We start from the raw sequence: 16,358 nt of genomic DNA on the forward strand, positions 1-16,358 counted from the left end.
AGGGGGTGCGCAGGGAGACTGAGGGTGCCTGCCCCCTTCTGCCATGGGGCAGATGGGGTGTAGAGCCCAGGCCCCTTGGGTCCTGTGGGTCCCCTCCTCCTCCCTGCCCTGGTACGCAGGGACTGAGGGGCAGGACGGGACCTCAACGTGCCCCCGCTCTGGGTTCATGCAGGAGGGGAAGGGGGAGATGCCCTGGCCTGGGGGCAGTGCTAAGCTGGGTGCCTCATACCAGCCCCACAGTGCCACGGCCGGGCACAGAGATTCCTCAGGTCCTCAGGGGACCCTGGACCCTTGGCCCACAGCAGGGACAAGAGGGCAGGCTGGCTTTCCTCCTGCTGCGGGCCAAGCGTGGGCCTGGCCCCTGGCTCCCCTTGCAGCATCAATAAAGTTGCCCTGCTATTTATGCCCAGCGTCCTGTGCTCTGCGAGGACAGGGGTAGAGCCAGAGGTCGGGATGGACCGTGGAACTGCCTTGCCACGTGGCCCCGGTGAGGCCGGTGCGAGGCCAGGGCTCGGCGCCCTTTATTGCACAGGCAGGTTCACAGGGCGGGCGCCAGCCCTACCATGTTGTTGGCCCTGTCGAAGACGCTGTAGTAGCGGCGCAGGAAGACGTCCCCCAGGATCCAGAGGTCTCCGGCTGTTGTGTGGAGGCTGAAGGCCTCGAAGCCGCTCATGCAGGAGCCGTCATTCAGCTAGCGGGGACAGGAGGCAGCAGTGAGCATGGGTGAGCGCCCAGGCAGGAGGACAGCAGCGTTGCCCTCCCAGGCCCTTTCTGCCTGCCACCCACTACATTGCAGCTCCCTAGGCTGGCTGCAGGTTGAAGGTGGCACGGTGGCATCTAGCCTGGCAGCTGTCCCTACCTGGCGGATGTAGGCCTGGGGTGGCAGTGGGAACTGGATGCCGTTGATGATGAAGATGATGTCAGGCAGCAGGCTGATGAAGCTGCAGTTCACCATGTACTGTGGGGTTGGGGGAAGTGACAGCTGTGCCTCAGGCCTGGCCCTTCCTCGCGCCCCCCGCCAGCCCTGCTGCCACCCTGTCCTTTCCCTTCCCACAAACCGAGCCGTTTTTGGCCTGCGTGGCACCAATCTCGTATTGGATGTTGTTGATGCCAGCAGCAGGCCCAGCCACCAGTGACGTGCCGCTGTCCAAGATGCCCTGGCAGCCGTAGGGGCAGGCGATGGGGCGGCCGTACATGGTGATGCTGGGGAGAGAGGGGCCACCCGTGAGATGAGCATCCTGATGGGGACCTGGTGACACAGTGAGGTGGAGGGACGGGTGCTACCTGTCCACTTTGATTTGCCAGTAGGTTTCTGAGGACAGAGGAATCCAGCTGAGGTTCCCAGTGAAATAGGTGTCGTCGATGCCCCCAAACATCACAAAGCTGCCCTTCTCCTCATCGCTGGAGGAGAGAGACAGCAAGGGCCAAGGCAATGATGAGGGATGTTCTGCCGACTGCCATGGAGGTGGGACACGGCCCTTCCCCGGGGACTTCTCCTGCCTTTTCTCCTGATGGAGGTGATCAGGGGGCAAGGGAGGGCAAAGAGAATGGTGGTGCCCTCTATGTCCCCTCGGAGGTGGCTGCTGTTCCTCTTCTGCACAGTGCGCAGAAGAGGGTGTACGGACTCCAAACGAGGAGACTTGCTGGGGGAAGGCTAGCAAAGCATGAGCTCAAACCTGCTTTGGGAATGAGGCTGTATCAAAGTTAAGCTCTGCCCATCAGCGATGGTTGCTCTATCCGTTGTGTAGAGCACTAGCTTTGCTGCGTGGCTGTGCCGCCAGCCTCTCCCGCCCTGATGACTGTGCACTGTGCCTAGAGAGCAGGAGGAAGGGTCCGCCCGGGGCCAGCTTGGACTTACGGAGTCAGGTAGATGGAGAAAAGATTCTGGAACACCAAGCCTTGACTCATCATGTTGTCAAAAACTGGGGTGGCGCTGGCAAAGGAGATTCTAGGGAAGGCCAGCCCCAGGAAGCCATCAAAGGGAGCATAGTAGAGGAAGGAGCCGGGTTCATACATGCTCAGACCGAAGATCTGGTTGGGCACCTGGATGTCTCCGACCTGTGTGGGAGAGCATGCAGGATTAGGTGTGTGTCCTGCGTGACAGACGGCTGGGAGAGAGACCTGGGTCGTGTCAGTGCGACTCCCTTCCTCGCCCTGCCCTGGCTTCCTTCCCCTGCCGTCGCCTTTCCTCCTGCTGCTCCAGGGGCCAGGACTTGTCCTTTCCATCCTCCCACGCGCTCACCCGGACGATGTCGTAGGCCAGGTAGCCTGTCATGCTGCCGGTGCCGTACCAGGTGGAGATGTTGTTGGCAGTGCCATGGTAGGTGGAGGACAGGGCTGGGTTGTAGCGCTGGTGATCAGCTGTAACAGCAAAAGTGGGTGAAAACCAGGGTCAGCAGCCAACATCACATGAGGGGGCTGCTGCAGCTGTTGCTTCTGGCGTCCACCAGCGCTGGCTGGGGTGATTCAGATTCTTTTGGGCAGCAGAGCAACTTCAACTGGGCTGAGACATGGGTCAGGGCCAGGGGCTCTCATTCCACTGGCCTTGGTCATGCAACACTTACCACAGGCATCACTGGAGCAGTACACGGAGGGCACCCACAGGTTGGAGGATCCTGTGTCGAAAAGGACAGCAAACTCCTGTGGTGGGCTGCCGATGGAGATGGTGCCCACATACTCCAGCTACCAAACCAGGATAGAGAGCGTATTAGATGCCCCCCACTGCAGCGGTAGGGCCAGCCTTGCTGGTCCAAAGTGTGCCCAAAGAGCCCATGCACATGATTCCCCTGCCCACCACCACTTCCCGTGCCAGCTGGAGGCCAATGCAGTCCCCAGCTCTGCTCTCACTCACGTCCATGTAGTTTGCCAGGGGCTCAGAGGGAGCTGTGGTGGGGAAGTACTTGGCAGCCAGCAAGGGTGGGTGTTTGCTCAGGAAGTCTTCCAGCAACTGCAGTTCCATGAGGATTTGTCTCAGGGACTTTGTTTTCCTCAGGCTGACCCTGAGATAGAAGGCTGCAGTTAAAGATGGAGAGTAGACACATGCTTGTGTTCTTTTCCCTGCTTCTGGTCAGAACTTTTCAGGGATCTGTGCAAAATTCCTGGAAAAAGGCATCTTTTTTCCTTTTTTTTTTCTTTTTTTTTTCTTTTTTTTTTTGTCCAGGAAAATAACAAACAAACAAACAAACCAAACCCCAGATTTGCGCCTCCAAGAAGCCACAGCTTGGGTTTAGCCAGGTGATTTCCCATGAAGAAGGTGCTCATGACAAATGCGTGAGAGCCCAGCCCTGCACGCAGTGCGGTTCATCTCCCCTGCGCCAGGATAGAAGCTGCAACTAGTGGCAGGGGACAGGGATGGCCTTCCCCAGCCTGGCTGCATCCTGTGTCCTACCCTCGGGGTGCAGCAGAGCTGGCCGTGGACTCCCCGCCGAGCCCCCCGCGGCGACCCGTGTCTGCCCACAGCCCCATGCAGCGCCTTCCCGCCCTACTCACTTGGTCACCGTGCCCTGAGCAACGGCCACCAGCGCCAGGACCAAGAGCCACTTCATGGCGAAGCCTCACGCTGGTGTGTGAGGATGGGCTGCGTCGGTGGCGCAACCCTTATGTGGGGGGCCACCTCAAGGTGTCCTGGGTGTCCGGATGAGGAGTGCCGACTGCCACGATAAGGGTTGCCTGAATGCCCCAGCTCCAGCCCGGGCAGCGGAGGCCCCGGGCGGCGCTTGGCACAAGAAGGAGCTGTTTGCACAGCCATGTGGGAGGTGCTGGGCCCTGTGCACGGGGTCGGGCTCCTGTGGCCAGGGTCACCGAGCGGGTATGGAGCCGGTCCCAACATGGGGTGGGCAAAGGGGCTCAGGGCACCAGGCTGCAGGCCCGCAGCCATGTCTTAGGTGATCCCGGACTGGCTTTGGAACAAAGAGGCCAGTGATGGGCTGCCATGAGGCCATGGGGACTCAGTGGCTGGTGCTGGCTGTGGGAAAGCGCCAGGCTCAGTCCCGGCATGCCATGTGCTCCTGAAGGGGACCCTTGCCCACACCGGTGGGCGGTGGACTTTGTGAGCTGCCGGCTTGTGTGCCCGGAACAAACATGCCGCTGGCCCTATCAGGTCGGCAGCAGCGTTTGCTTTGCATGGGCCCGATAAGCAAGGGGTGGGCAGCCAGGAACGCTGTTGGGTGAGGGCAGTGACCTCCCACACAGAGAGGCCCCTTTTGCCTGGGCTGTGCATGAAGGCTGGGCGCAAAACCTTCTCCAGGGCAAACTGCTGCGCGATTCGAAGCAGCCCTGAGTGCTAGCTGAAGGGTGCGTCGTCCTGGTGCCTGTCTCACATGGCAGCAGGGACCTGGCCGGGCCTGCAGCTCCCATCATCACTGCCTCCATGCCAGGATGGTCCCCTGGGAGCAGGAGGGCCACCCTCACCCCCTTACCTGCTTCCCCCAGTGCCTGCCCCATGGCCATGGTTTCTTCATCCCTTGAGAATGGCTTGGTGACAGGGGACACTGATGCTGCTGCCTACAGACAAGCGGGCCCGGATGGCTGGTGTGCCAGGCACCGCACCAAAGCACTGAGGCTGGTAATATGAGTGTTAGCACAAGGCCAAGGACTGTCCTGTGACTGAAGCCATACCTGGATCTTGCAGTGGGAGCCAGTGAGGGCTGATTTGGGACTCCAGTTCTGCCCCATTCTGGGTGCAGCACCGTCCTACTGAGCAGTGCAGCGTGGCTGGTGGTTTGGAGAGTGTCTGAGCAAAAACCCTGAGTTATCCCCCTCCTCTCCTCCTGCCCAGGATGCCTTATGCCATGCTGAGCAGGGACACAGTGCTGTACATGACTGGCATGTGTGCCGCAGAGGTGTTGCACATATGGGGCAGCGGCTCAGGGGGCAGCAGATGGCACCAGTGGGCTCCCACCTCTGGCTCTCATGGCATCTACCCTGCTACCACAGGGAGGGAGCATCATCTCTTTACTGGGATCTGGCAGGAGCAATCCTGCGAGAGGGGGAATCCAGTGGAGGCTCCCAGAAAAACAGTCCATGTCAATGTCCCCAGACAGCATGAAGCTCCTGGTCTTATTGCTAGGGAAGGCAAATATGCTCTGCCTGCTCCAGTCCACAGCTGGGGGCTGCTGAGGGCAGGGCACCTGGGCTAGGAAGCCTCCCTTTGTCCTGCCTGTATCTATCAGGATAACCCTGTGGATTGATTTGCTGAACTTGAGGTCCTGCAGCAAGACCTGAGGTTGCCTCTCCCCAGCATACCCGCATTTCTGAAGCCAAGCCCCATTGATGACCTCCTGGCACTGTTTCGTACTTGCATCTCTGGCCGCTGGCGCCCAGGAGACTCAGCACGTCCAGGTTGCTCACCTGGGGCTCTGTGTCTGCCCTGTTGCGGTGGCTGGGTGAATGCCTTGAGTCCCAGGAGGGATGGGTGCATCTCCAAGAAGTCCTCCAGCACGCTGCGGTCTGCCAGCATTGGCCGCAGGGGCGGCTGTCCCCGCGGGGGCACACGGGAGCCCTGCGCATGGGGACAAGGAGCTGTCCCTTAGCCCCAGGGCCAGCACGGGAGGCTGGGAGCTGGCTCCTCGAGTCTCAGGACATCCCTGGGCTTTGCTGCCCCTTGTTTAGGCACCGACGATTTCTGCTCCCCGGATCAGTGGAGCCCCTTGATCTATCACTTGCAGCTCGACCTTCTCTGCATGCCGTGATCCCCTCAGGCTCCACACGCGGCCTAGCTAACCTGCCACATCCAAGGGAAGCCTCAGCCCTCTATCCTCCCAGCTTTGACCAAGGCCAGGCCAGGGGCCTGCCGTTCAGCTGGGCAAGTACAATTTGTACTTCCCCACACCATCATGCGGGGTGCCCTGCATGGCCGCCCTGTGTCCCTGTGTTAGGGACAGCCCAAGAATATGTTGGTGGCGTGAGCATCGGCGCAGGCGGAACCAGCCCTCCCCAGGAAGACACGGAAATATTGGTGCTTTTATTAGTGCTTTATTCTGTCCGGTGACTTGGCCAGGACCTGCCCAGCTGTCCCCTTGAGACAGGCTGCAGATGTGCACGGTGTTGCTGTGCTCAGGACAGAGGGGACAGGCCTACCATGTTGTTGGCCCTGTCGAAGATCACGTAGTACTCATGGATGAAGACGTCACCGAGGATCCAGAGGTCACCGGACTCGGTGGAGACGTCCATGGCTTCGAAGGCAAGGCTGCAAACCCCATCGCTCTGCAGATAAGAACATGGAGCCTGGTGGTTATCGGTGCTTTGATTGCCCTAGCCCTTGAGCTGAGGGCTGAGCAGTCCTGCTGGTAACTGTTACGCAGAGAGGTAACTCTAAATGTGAGGATTTCTGGGCCATGGGGGGGATGATGCCTCCTAACTCAGCTTTCCCCCAACCTCCTTCCCATGCAAGGATGCTCACCTCCAAGATGTAGCTGCTGGCAGGCACAGGGAAGGAATAGCCGTTGAGGTTGAAGACAACGTCGGGCAGGCTGCTGATGCTGCTGCAGCTGATCTGTGGGGAAAGAGGAGCAGGCAGGGATCAGTGGCTGTGCAGGCAAGCCAGAAACTGCCACAAAGTCCCTGGGAGAAATGCGAACCAGGGAACCATGTTGTTGCCCCAGGTGTTTAACTGCATTTCTGCTCTGGAGAAGGGCTTTCAGCCCCAAGCAGCAGCTGAGGGCCCAGTGTCCGGACTGGATCTGGCCTTTAGAGGGAGACAGAGACCCTGACTTTGCTGGGGCAGCTCTGCCTGTGGCACAAACCTTTTCGAGGACATAATTGAGCTGGGCCTTCAGCACGAGCCTTGCTGGACATGAAGTTTCCCCAAAGCCCTGTCCGCTTCCCTGCTCCCCTGAGGTCTCACCTCGCCGTTGGAGTCAGCACCAAGGGCATCCTGGATGTTGGCGACGGCAGTGCTGGGAGCAGCCAACAGTGAGGTGCCAGTGTCGATGATGGCCTGGCAGCTGGACGCGCAGGCAATGGTCTCCCCGCTCATGGTGACGCTGGAGCAGAGATACCAGAGTGAGCATCTCAGTGCCGTGAGCCACCAAGGAGCAAAAGGCTCTGCTCTCTACTTGACCATGGCTCAGGGCCATTGGAGCATGATGGGCTCTGTGGGCTGTGAGTCCCCATTGCCTTCATGCCTGCCTGTCCCTTTCCAAGCCCTGCTGCAGGGAGTTTACCCATCCATGGTGATTTGCCAGTAGGTTTCAGCAGAGAGAGGGATCCATGTGATGCCTCCAGTGGTGTAAGAGGAGTCAACGCCACCAAACATGACAAAGCTGCCGCTCTCGTCATCGCTGTGGAAGGGGAGAAGAGTCAGGCACCTGGACGGAGCAATTCTTACAAAGGGCTGTAGCAAATGTACTGCGTGAAGCTGTGACCAGGCACAGTGTTATGCCACGTTGCGGAGAGCAAGGCACAAGAGTGCTTTGTGCAAGGCCTGGGCTTGCGCACAACTGGGGCCCATTTAGTGTGAGAGGACTATGAAAACCTCTGCAAGGAGGTTTGGCCCTTTCTTACTTGCTCAGGTAGACTGAGAAGAGGTCCTCGCTCACTAGGTCTTGGCTCATCATGTTGTCAAAGACAGGGGTGGCTCCAGAGGAAGAGATGCTGGGGAAGGCCAGACCCAGGATGCCATCGAAGGGGGTGTAATAGAAGAAATCGCCAGGCTCTGTCTCACTCAACCCAAAGATCTGGTTGCTAACTGTGATGCTCCCAACCTGGTCAGAGAGACGGGGAGAAGGTGACGTGCCTCAGTTTGCATTGGAAATGCCTGATATCCACCATGTTGCAGGGCAAGGGGCTGAAGTATCTCTATCTTACTTCAACAGTATCATAGCCCAGGATTCCGGTCATGCTGCCGGTGCCATACTGGATGGAGACAGTGTCGTCGGTGGCCACAAAGGTGGAGGAGTCTTCTGGGTTGAAGCGGTCGTGGTTGGCTGTGGACAGAGGATAGAGATAGTCACAACCTGGCTGCATCGTGGCCATGGGAGGCCAAGGATAAGGAGACGGTGCTGCAAGGCACTGCAGGGAATGCTCCTCTGTGCTACGAGGCTGAGCTGGGGCAGCCGAGCGGTGGGGAAGGGGTCTCTCCACAGGCTGCAGCCCCTGCCAAACACGTACTGCAGGCCTCGCTGTAGCAGTACACCGAGGGCACCCACAGGTTGGAGGAGCCGGTGTCGAACAGGACAGTGAACTCCTGGGCCGGGGTGCCGATGGAGATGGTGCCATAGTACTCCATCTGCCAAAGGAGGATGGATAAGGACTTAGTGAGCAGGCGAGCTGCCCAGCCTGCGCCAGCCCCCAGGCTGCCACCTTTGTGCTGTACTCACATCCATGTAGTTTGTCAGAGGCTCAGAGGAGACCGTGCTAGCCAGCGAGGGGAAGTACTTGCTGGCCGGGTTGTAAGGGTTGAGCTTCAGGTAGTGTTCCAGCAAGCCATGTTCCTTCAGGGCCTTCCGCAGGGACTTGCCTTTCCTCAGAGTGACCCTGCATGGTGAGGAGAGAGGAGCCGTTCAGTAAAGAAGAGCCACTACCAGCCCTGGGCTGCACAGTCCTTCCCTGCCAGGGAAGGGATGGTTCCCCCAGGGCTGTGCGTCCTCTTTGCCCCAGCTGAGCTGTGCAGTCCTCTTATGTGAGTCCTGGGGTGTCTCTTGCAGCAGTCCCCGAAATGCCTGGTGTGGGATCCATGGGACCACCCCACACTTGGGGAGCCAGGGACATTGTCCTGGCTCAGAAGGCCCCAAGGAGATGAGAGAGCCCAAACGTTGGGGTGCCCCCATCGCAGCATGAGTGTGCTCTTGCAAGCCACTCCAGATACTCACTTGGACACAAGGCATTGGGAGAGAGCCACCAAGCTGAGAAGGAGGAGCAGCTTCATCATGTCTCCTTACGCTCAACTGCCAGAGCAAGGAGATAGAGATGCTGAATGTGGAGCAATACCCGTGTCCCACTCCTTATATATGCAGTGCACGAAGCCGCTCTTGTTTGGTCAGTATCCCCGATAGGGAAAGCAAACTGCTCCCGTGGGAGTTATCGCAATGTCCTTAAAGGAGATGTGAAGGAATATCGAGATAACAGATTTCCATCTTGCCTGCCTTTGCATTAGGGAAATGCCTCCGCAAGGGGTTGTTATTGACAGCTTCAGCTTGGAAAAGCAATGTCTTCAAGTTGTGATGGGAAAGGGCTTGTGGGAGCAGGGTGGGATACAGAGACTTTTTGGTGGGCTCGTGCATGTGGCTGTCTTTGCACGCTTGTAATGCACAGGAGCTGCCCGTGTGGGCAAGGACCCCTCTGCAAAGCACTACCAACAATCCCTTCTCTTAGACTTGATGATCTTGAAGGTCCCCTCCAACCATAATGTTTCCATGATTCTCCGGAGAGCTTGGGAGCGTTGTCCGCTGCCCAGGGGAGCAGCACCTGGGGAGTGGGGCTGGGCACTTGCCCGTGTTGATGCTGCTAAATGGGGAAGGGAGGTTGGGGGTTCATGGTGACGGGGGACAGGCGGGGAGGCAGCCTGCAGGGGCATTTGCTGAGGGTGGGCAGCTGGGCCGCATCCACCCAACGTGCCTTGGGCCAAGAGGGGCAGCAGGATTTGGAGGCATGGAGAGAGAAAGGAGCTGTCACTTGTTTCCTAGGGGAAGTCAGTGACTGTGACCTTTGGGTTGAGCCCTTCAGGCCTGTGTGGATAGAAGACCTCTGTGTGCTACCTCTGGCGTTATGCAAGTCACCGGCACACAAGGAAAAGCAGAGCAAATCACACGCGATTAGATAAGAGTATTTATTTCACAATAGGCTTTTCCAGGGTTAACCACCCCCACTGCAGGGGGTGACATTTGCTACGGCCCTGGCACTGCTGCTCTCTGAGGTCAGAAAAAAGGCAGGCGTGTGGATCATCCTCGTCATGCTGCAAAATGCCAAGCGTCTGTTTGCGGAAGTTTATCACCACGGCACCTGCAGAGAAATGAGGGGCTGGCACAGAAATGCTCAGTTCTTCATGTCCTGATACTTCACGGCCCTTTGCCATTAGATTTGACTATCACCAATATTTGCTCCTGTGTCGGGCACAAAGACGGTCGCAGCCTGCAGAGAGTGGAAGAATTCCAGGTGGGATGCGAGGAGTACAGCACAGCTGCCCTGTTCTCCCTGCTGCCCCAGGCAGGAAGGCCCCTTTGGATTCATCTTTCAGCTTCTTTTAGAGGACTCTATTTAGGGAGATGCTAGGATCTGTCCATGTACTGAAACACACTGAGGAGAGGGAAGGCCAGGCATTACTTCCACCCTACACACAGCACTGCCAGGCACCAGTTGGGTGGCCCTGATTCTCAAGGACAACTAAAGGACAGGGGACAGATTTCAGGCCTGGGGACCTTCTTAGCCTTATGTGCCATGAGGGAGGTGTGGGGGTGGCTAGAGGGAGAACCCCACAATGAGACAAGTTAATGGCGACAAGCACCAAGCTGGACCCTTCCCCCTGCGCAGGGAAGTTGATGATGAAGGGGATCCAAGGACATCTTGTCCTTCTACAGCCTCTATTGCTGGAGGGATGGGACAGGCTGGCAAGGGTGGGAGTGGAGGATTTTCTCTCCAAGAGAGAGCCCTTGAAGCAGCTCTGTTCCACCTCCAGAGCCACCTCCAAGCCTCTCCTGGGCTGGATGGAGGGTGGCATCTGCAGCTGAGAGTGGGATCCTTGTCCTGTGGAGAAAGTCTTCAACACAGAAAGTCTGTGGAGACAGTCAGATTTGTGTTACAAACCATGTCTTCACTGATCAGCAATAAGTATCAGGGGAGCACCCCAAAATTTCCTGTCTGGAGTTATGCAAAGCATAATTAAGAGCATCTATAAGAAGAAAACATTGTTGCAACGCTATAGGAGGCTGACGACTATCAGCCGGTCAAGGTATCTTCACTGCCAGACTAAACACTCCTGCATTCTCTCTTCAAAGTTGCTGACAGGTTTTGCATTTCAGCCTCTATGTTATCTCCAGACCCTTTGGTGAGCTGTTTTTGTAGAGAAAACATGCCCCAGGCTGATGTCTCATTTTTCTAACATCTAGAAGAGTATTAGCTGTGCTCAGTGCCTGAGTTTAAGCTTGTTTTCCATCTCACCAGTGAAGCCAAGACATATTTTCACATTCATCTTCAGTTAAAGGATATTCCCAGGTTAAGAGCGTTTATTTTTTCCTCTTCAAAGAGATGCTCCTTCTTTTATTTTGCCTTGGTATCATGAAGGTCAGAGTTTTCAAGCCCTGTAACCCAACACTCTGCATACGCAGCTACTCTCTGTGAACTAGCCCCATTCACGAAGCCAGCATATGCTTTACCTACAGGATCCAAAGGAAGAGCTGTGACCTTCCCTAGATCCTCTACTCTGCTATGGGAAGACCTTCTGGGTGAAGAGTTTCCGTATCATTATGCTGAAACAAAAGCAAGGCTGGGTTCCTGATTTGAGCGTTAATAAAACTGACTCCTCTACAGCAGGATCCTGACTGCCAGGACCTCAGTGATGTGTTTTACTTGGCCTTTGGAGCTCACAGTGAACGCTGCAGGACCAAATTCAGCATTAGGCACCTTCCTTCTCCTTTGTTGCTGGCCCCTTGGCAAGATATCGGCTCCTACTCTGCCTAAGGCTGGACTTTTGAAGTGAGACTCCAGCTGCCAGCAACATGACGGTATTAAAGAACTGCTGCTTTTAGGAGAAACCGGGGCTGCTTTTGTGAGCTGCACTCCTTTGAAAGATGCTGTCCCTGGGCATGGTCATGCTGTGATGATGGGTACCCTGAGCTGCCACGGGACACCCACACATGGATGACTGAGCCAAGCACCCAGCTTTGACACGCATCAGAGTTGTTGGTGACCATAATACAGCAACAAGCCCATGGGTTTATGCCAGGACTGACCACCTAACTCCATGAACACAGGCTTCCCAGTCATGAGTCAAATTTTCTTAATTTTGCACGAATATTCAATGGGCAAACACAGCCACTGTCTCCCCTGCTTTATCTATTACAAATACCTGTTTTATTTCACCAGAAAACAAACATGTTCCGGGACACTTACTCCTCAAGGTTTCTAACCCTGTTCTCTATTAGCAGGCTGGATGCTCAACGGGCAGGTTATGGTGCCTTACCTTCATATCCCCTGTGACCACATCTCTGCCAAGTTGCTGTCTGTCCACAAATAGGGATTATGGTTAATGTATGGACTGGAGTTGGCTCTCTTCCCTCAAGTACTGGTTTCAGTCTAGCTCTAAATAATGAGAATTGAAGCTAAATGATAAATTGCATTGGGGCGAATGAAGTGAATAAGAACCTGGTAGGCTCTGACAGGATAGAATAAAGAGGACAAAAAAAAAACCCTCCTCCTCCCTGGGCAAAAGGGGAAGTTACACAAAGTCTTCATTGTAACTCCTGGGTCTGGAAAGGAGAAGATCTTGGCTGACCTGCAAAATAGAAGGTGACAGATTGGACCTGGCAACGACTGATAGCTTCAAAACCCAGTATGGAGCCTGTGCGTCATGTCCCTTGGTGGCCTTGCACAGCCAAGCCACGTGCCTATGTCCTACACTTACTCATAAATCACAGAGAAAATCTCTGATTAGACAACAACATTTACTTTCCATTTCTATTACACTCCTGGCCCTATGTAAGTAAGACAACACATCTTGATGAATATGAGCTGTGATAGGGAACGGCCCTAACAAAGGATCAGTTTTGGAGCAAACATGTCCTTGCTACATTAAAATGTTTATTCACAGAAGTTTATCAGATCGGAGCCTAGGTAGACATGCAGCTGGGCTGATAAACTACCTTAGCCATGTGCCCTGACCCTCTTCAGGTGGGGGCATTTACATTTACCTAGGAGAAATTATATTTCCTTTCCCCAACATGCTGGATGTTGTCCACACACAGAGGAAGGGACTCCTTCTGCTGTGCAAAGGCTCTTCCACTGCAATGGATAAAATAAGCAAAGAGGGTTTTTATTACTGAGGGAAGCACCAACAAATGGAGCTGTAGGAGGTCCTTCACAAAGTCTCCTCAAATCTAGGTGCTGGTGAGAGGAAAGGGTTATGATATGTGCAGAGAGGAGTCTGTTTGGTGCTCCTTGTATTGCTACCAAAGCAGCTCTGATGAGCGTATAAGCTTTCTGCTGAGCACTCTCAGGATAAGATCTGTACAGCTGCCTATGTTCAGGCTTTTTCAGCTCTTCCTCTCTATAAGGACTGACATCCAGGCACTCCACTGCAGAGGCAATTCAGAAGTTGCTGCCTATTAGGCTTGGCAAAGAAGTATTTATTGTGAAGAGCACTTTAGGAGGTCCAAAAGACCTTGAGTGGGATGCAGTTTGTCTGCTCTTAGCGGTGGAGGGGGTAGCTGTAGCTCTCTGGTGCCTGTAACCATGGGCAAGTATTAGTTCCCACTTCAAGGAGTTTAACATTGCGTTGGGAATGAAGGTCCTGTTGGCCCTGGAAGACGGCTCCAAAACCTTCTGTGAGATGCAAAGCGCATGTACTGCAGTCATGCAGCAGAGCACAGGAGGCAAACGGTGAGTGTGGCCTAGGAGTGACGGGGCTGAGGAACTGGTATGCTCTGTGGCAGTGATTGGGTGCAAGGCAGCATATGTCCACTGCAATTTCTGGAGGTAGAAAGTGAAGGAGATTCTGACTGTGCTCCTGGAAAGGCCCTGCAGTCAAATTCATGTTCCAACAGCCCAGATGCTTGGGGTTCATGAAAGGTTTTGGCTTGCCCATCATCGTGTCCTTGCTGAAGACTCATGCTTGTCCAAAAACAAGTAAATCCAGAGTTCCCGAGGAGCAGTACCTGTATCTGGAATAACAGGGGAAGCCCTAAGATTGCATAACAGTTATTCAGCCTTCCTCTTGTGTATTCTAGGCTCGACAGGGATATGCAGCTGTGAGGTGAAGGACGCAAAGGACTTCTTATGAGGTAGGGAATGGAGCAGGTAGGCTTGTCCTTGCCTCATTGCATATGAAAGTATTTCTGTTCCTGCTGGCTTATCTCACAGCTGTATAGAGCTTTGGAATTGGTCTAGAGGAAGGTTAGATGTCTCGATAACCTCCAGGTGTTTGTGGTGAAACACACATTTTGGAAGAGTTTATTTTCCATTTCCTCTTCCAGGCTTTTCAAAAAGTGGTGGGGGAGTAGCAAACAGATCAGATATAAGGAGGAAGGTTTGAATAACTTGGCACCAGCAAATCCTTCAGTCTTCAGCCACAGCTCCTTTGTCCTGGTGCCCAGTTCAGCGGCACATCTGTCCTGGGTTTTGATATGTGGCACTTAAGTAAGAGGAGGGCACAGTCCTGCCATTAGTCTCATATTGGGATCTGTGCATTTGAGGAATATGAAGCATCCAGGGATCCTACAGCGCAGAGGCTGAACAAGGGACCTGTGCTTGGCAGGTTCAGGAAGAGAAAATGCTGATGTTTGTATCTATTTTCATCCTTTTATTTATTTATTTATTTTTCACTTAGTCAGTATCTGTGGAAAAAAAAAAGTGCTTGGAATCACTGGGACTAATATGCAAAACCTTCCAGTTTTCAGACCCAGTGGGGGCAATTTGGTTCCATGTAAAATCAATGGGTACGACGTAAGCCTCCACTCTGGATCCTCCAAGAGCAGGGCTTCACATTCCAAATCAACGAGAAGAGGCACAAACAGTGCCTCTACCTCAGTAAAAAGACCGGATATCAAATTGGTTGAGAGAACGACTTTAATATCCTTTCCTGGTTAGGGTTGTCCCCTTTGGGTCAGAGAACTAGCAGGCTAAGCAGAGATGAAAGGTGGACTTCTCTTAGATATCTCTCAGAAGCTCTGAATTCATGAAAACAGTATTTTTTTCTCTCTCTCTTTTTTTTTTTTTTTAAGTTTCCCACATTTCTTTGCTCTATCTATCAAGGCTGCAGGTCTTCAATAAGTATAAGTGTGCAAACAGATGTACAAAATACCTTAAACTGTTGACTTAAAATATGACTACTGTCACTGCCAGGACGCTGGGAAGGGAAGTGTCACCTGTGACTTTGTTTTAGGTTTCAGCAAAGCAACAATTAAATAAACTTTTCTCAGACAAATAGGGTTTTTGTTTCATTTCTTTCCCTCGGTTTTCTGCACATTAGTAAACATGTCATGATCCGTGTTGTCAGCTGAGGCAATGGCCCTTGTAAAGACTATGACAACCAGACAGGCATCATTGCTCTCCGAGTACCAAGTGGCATATTCTTGGAAAGGTAGTAATCCTTTAAATATCAGATATTTTGAAGTTGAACATAGATTTCTGTCATGCTTTTGCAAGTCTCTCTGGCTTCTGGTAATTAAAGCAGTTTGCAACTGCTCCTTGTTCTATTGACGGCTACTGAAATCACAGTAAAAATTATTGCTTACTAAGAACTAACAATATGCACACGGTCAGCTCTGCAGTCTGTCCTGGTTCACGTTTTATTTTTATGACGCAGATTCCTGGAAGTTCTGCCTGCTGTTCCACATTTCTGTGAGATGCTTCGGGCAGTGTCTCCATCTCTCTCTCAGCATGGGACCCAGTTTAATAATAATTCAAACACTGCCACTAAAAAGAAAGAAAAAAAGGGGGCCATTTTTGGGAGAGAGATTTGTTCAGATGTTTGTTTTGCAAAACATGTCTGCTCCGGCCCATATGATGTAATGGTGAGATACACCCAAATGTTTTTCTGCACTGAAGGCCGTCTTGTATTTCAAGTGCTAAATTCCTCTTTCTCAGTCAGAAGTTAATGAATTGTGCTTCACTGATCAGCTTGAACTTGCCATCACCTGACAGTTTCATCTGGTCTCCTCTGGTTTTGGTGGGAAGCCAATCTTGCAGAGTCCCTTTTTCTGAAAAGGAATCAAAAGATTTTTAGCCTAATTTTCTATAAAGGTAATTTTTGAAGACTAAAGAGTGATTTGCATTTCTCCTCTGCTTTTTGCAATATTTGCATTCTGCATTTTGAATGAAAGGGTATCGAGTTTATCTTTTCACTGCCTTTTTTTCTCATGGACGTGAAAAGTTACCTTTTCGGTTCTTGTAAACTGGAACTCAGTCTTAAGCTTTAAGTAAATAGGTCTTCAAAGATTTTTTTTTTAATCGCATTCAGAAATAAAATTGCTCAGGAAAGCATTCATCTGAAAAGAGCATCAGGAGACTAAACCTTACTTATACAACAGCCTTGTTTCCACTCGTTAAGTACAGGGTGATCGCTTTCAACAAATGCAGAAAGCCTCAGGCTCCAGATGTGCCTTTTAGCAAAATGAATACATTCAGTAACGAAACCCCTTCACAGTGATCAGAATTGCTTCTGTCAAAGGTCCACGGCACACAGCAAAACAACAACAACAACAACAACA

At 53.3% G+C, this 16,358-nt stretch overlaps 2 protein-coding genes across 2 annotated transcripts; both read right to left on the bottom strand.

Moving 5' to 3' along the window:
- Nucleotides 1-516: 516 nt before the first annotated feature.
- Nucleotides 517-3,569, bottom strand: LOC104578826 (pepsin A). The gene is made up of 9 exons (XM_088534270.1): nt 3,490-3,569; nt 2,852-2,999; nt 2,565-2,682; nt 2,243-2,361; nt 1,859-2,058; nt 1,285-1,401; nt 1,059-1,203; nt 860-958; nt 517-691 (listed from the first exon to the last, which is right to left on the bottom strand). Exons 1-9 carry the CDS (start codon nt 3,543-3,545, stop codon nt 539-541), a joined length of 1,155 nt encoding a protein of 384 aa, XP_088390396.1. The 5' UTR covers nt 3,546-3,569; the 3' UTR covers nt 517-538.
- A 2,460-nt stretch (nt 3,570-6,029) lies between these two features.
- On the bottom strand, nt 6,030-8,895 carry LOC104578811 (pepsin A). The gene is made up of 9 exons (XM_010226384.2): nt 8,811-8,895; nt 8,319-8,475; nt 8,110-8,227; nt 7,807-7,925; nt 7,504-7,703; nt 7,164-7,280; nt 6,845-6,983; nt 6,401-6,493; nt 6,030-6,204 (listed from the first exon to the last, which is right to left on the bottom strand). The coding sequence occupies exons 1-9, from the start codon at nt 8,867-8,869 to the stop codon at nt 6,055-6,057; spliced, it is 1,152 nt and encodes a 383-aa protein (XP_010224686.1). The 5' UTR covers nt 8,870-8,895; the 3' UTR covers nt 6,030-6,054.
- Nucleotides 8,896-16,358: the final 7,463 nt, after the last annotated feature.

The sequence above is a fragment of the Tinamus guttatus genome, unplaced genomic scaffold (assembly GCF_059628265.1).
Source record: "Tinamus guttatus ecotype Peru unplaced genomic scaffold, ASM5962826v1 Tinamus_guttatus_pri_ptg000546l, whole genome shotgun sequence".
In the NCBI taxonomy this organism is placed as follows: domain Eukaryota; kingdom Metazoa; phylum Chordata; class Aves; order Tinamiformes; family Tinamidae; genus Tinamus; species Tinamus guttatus.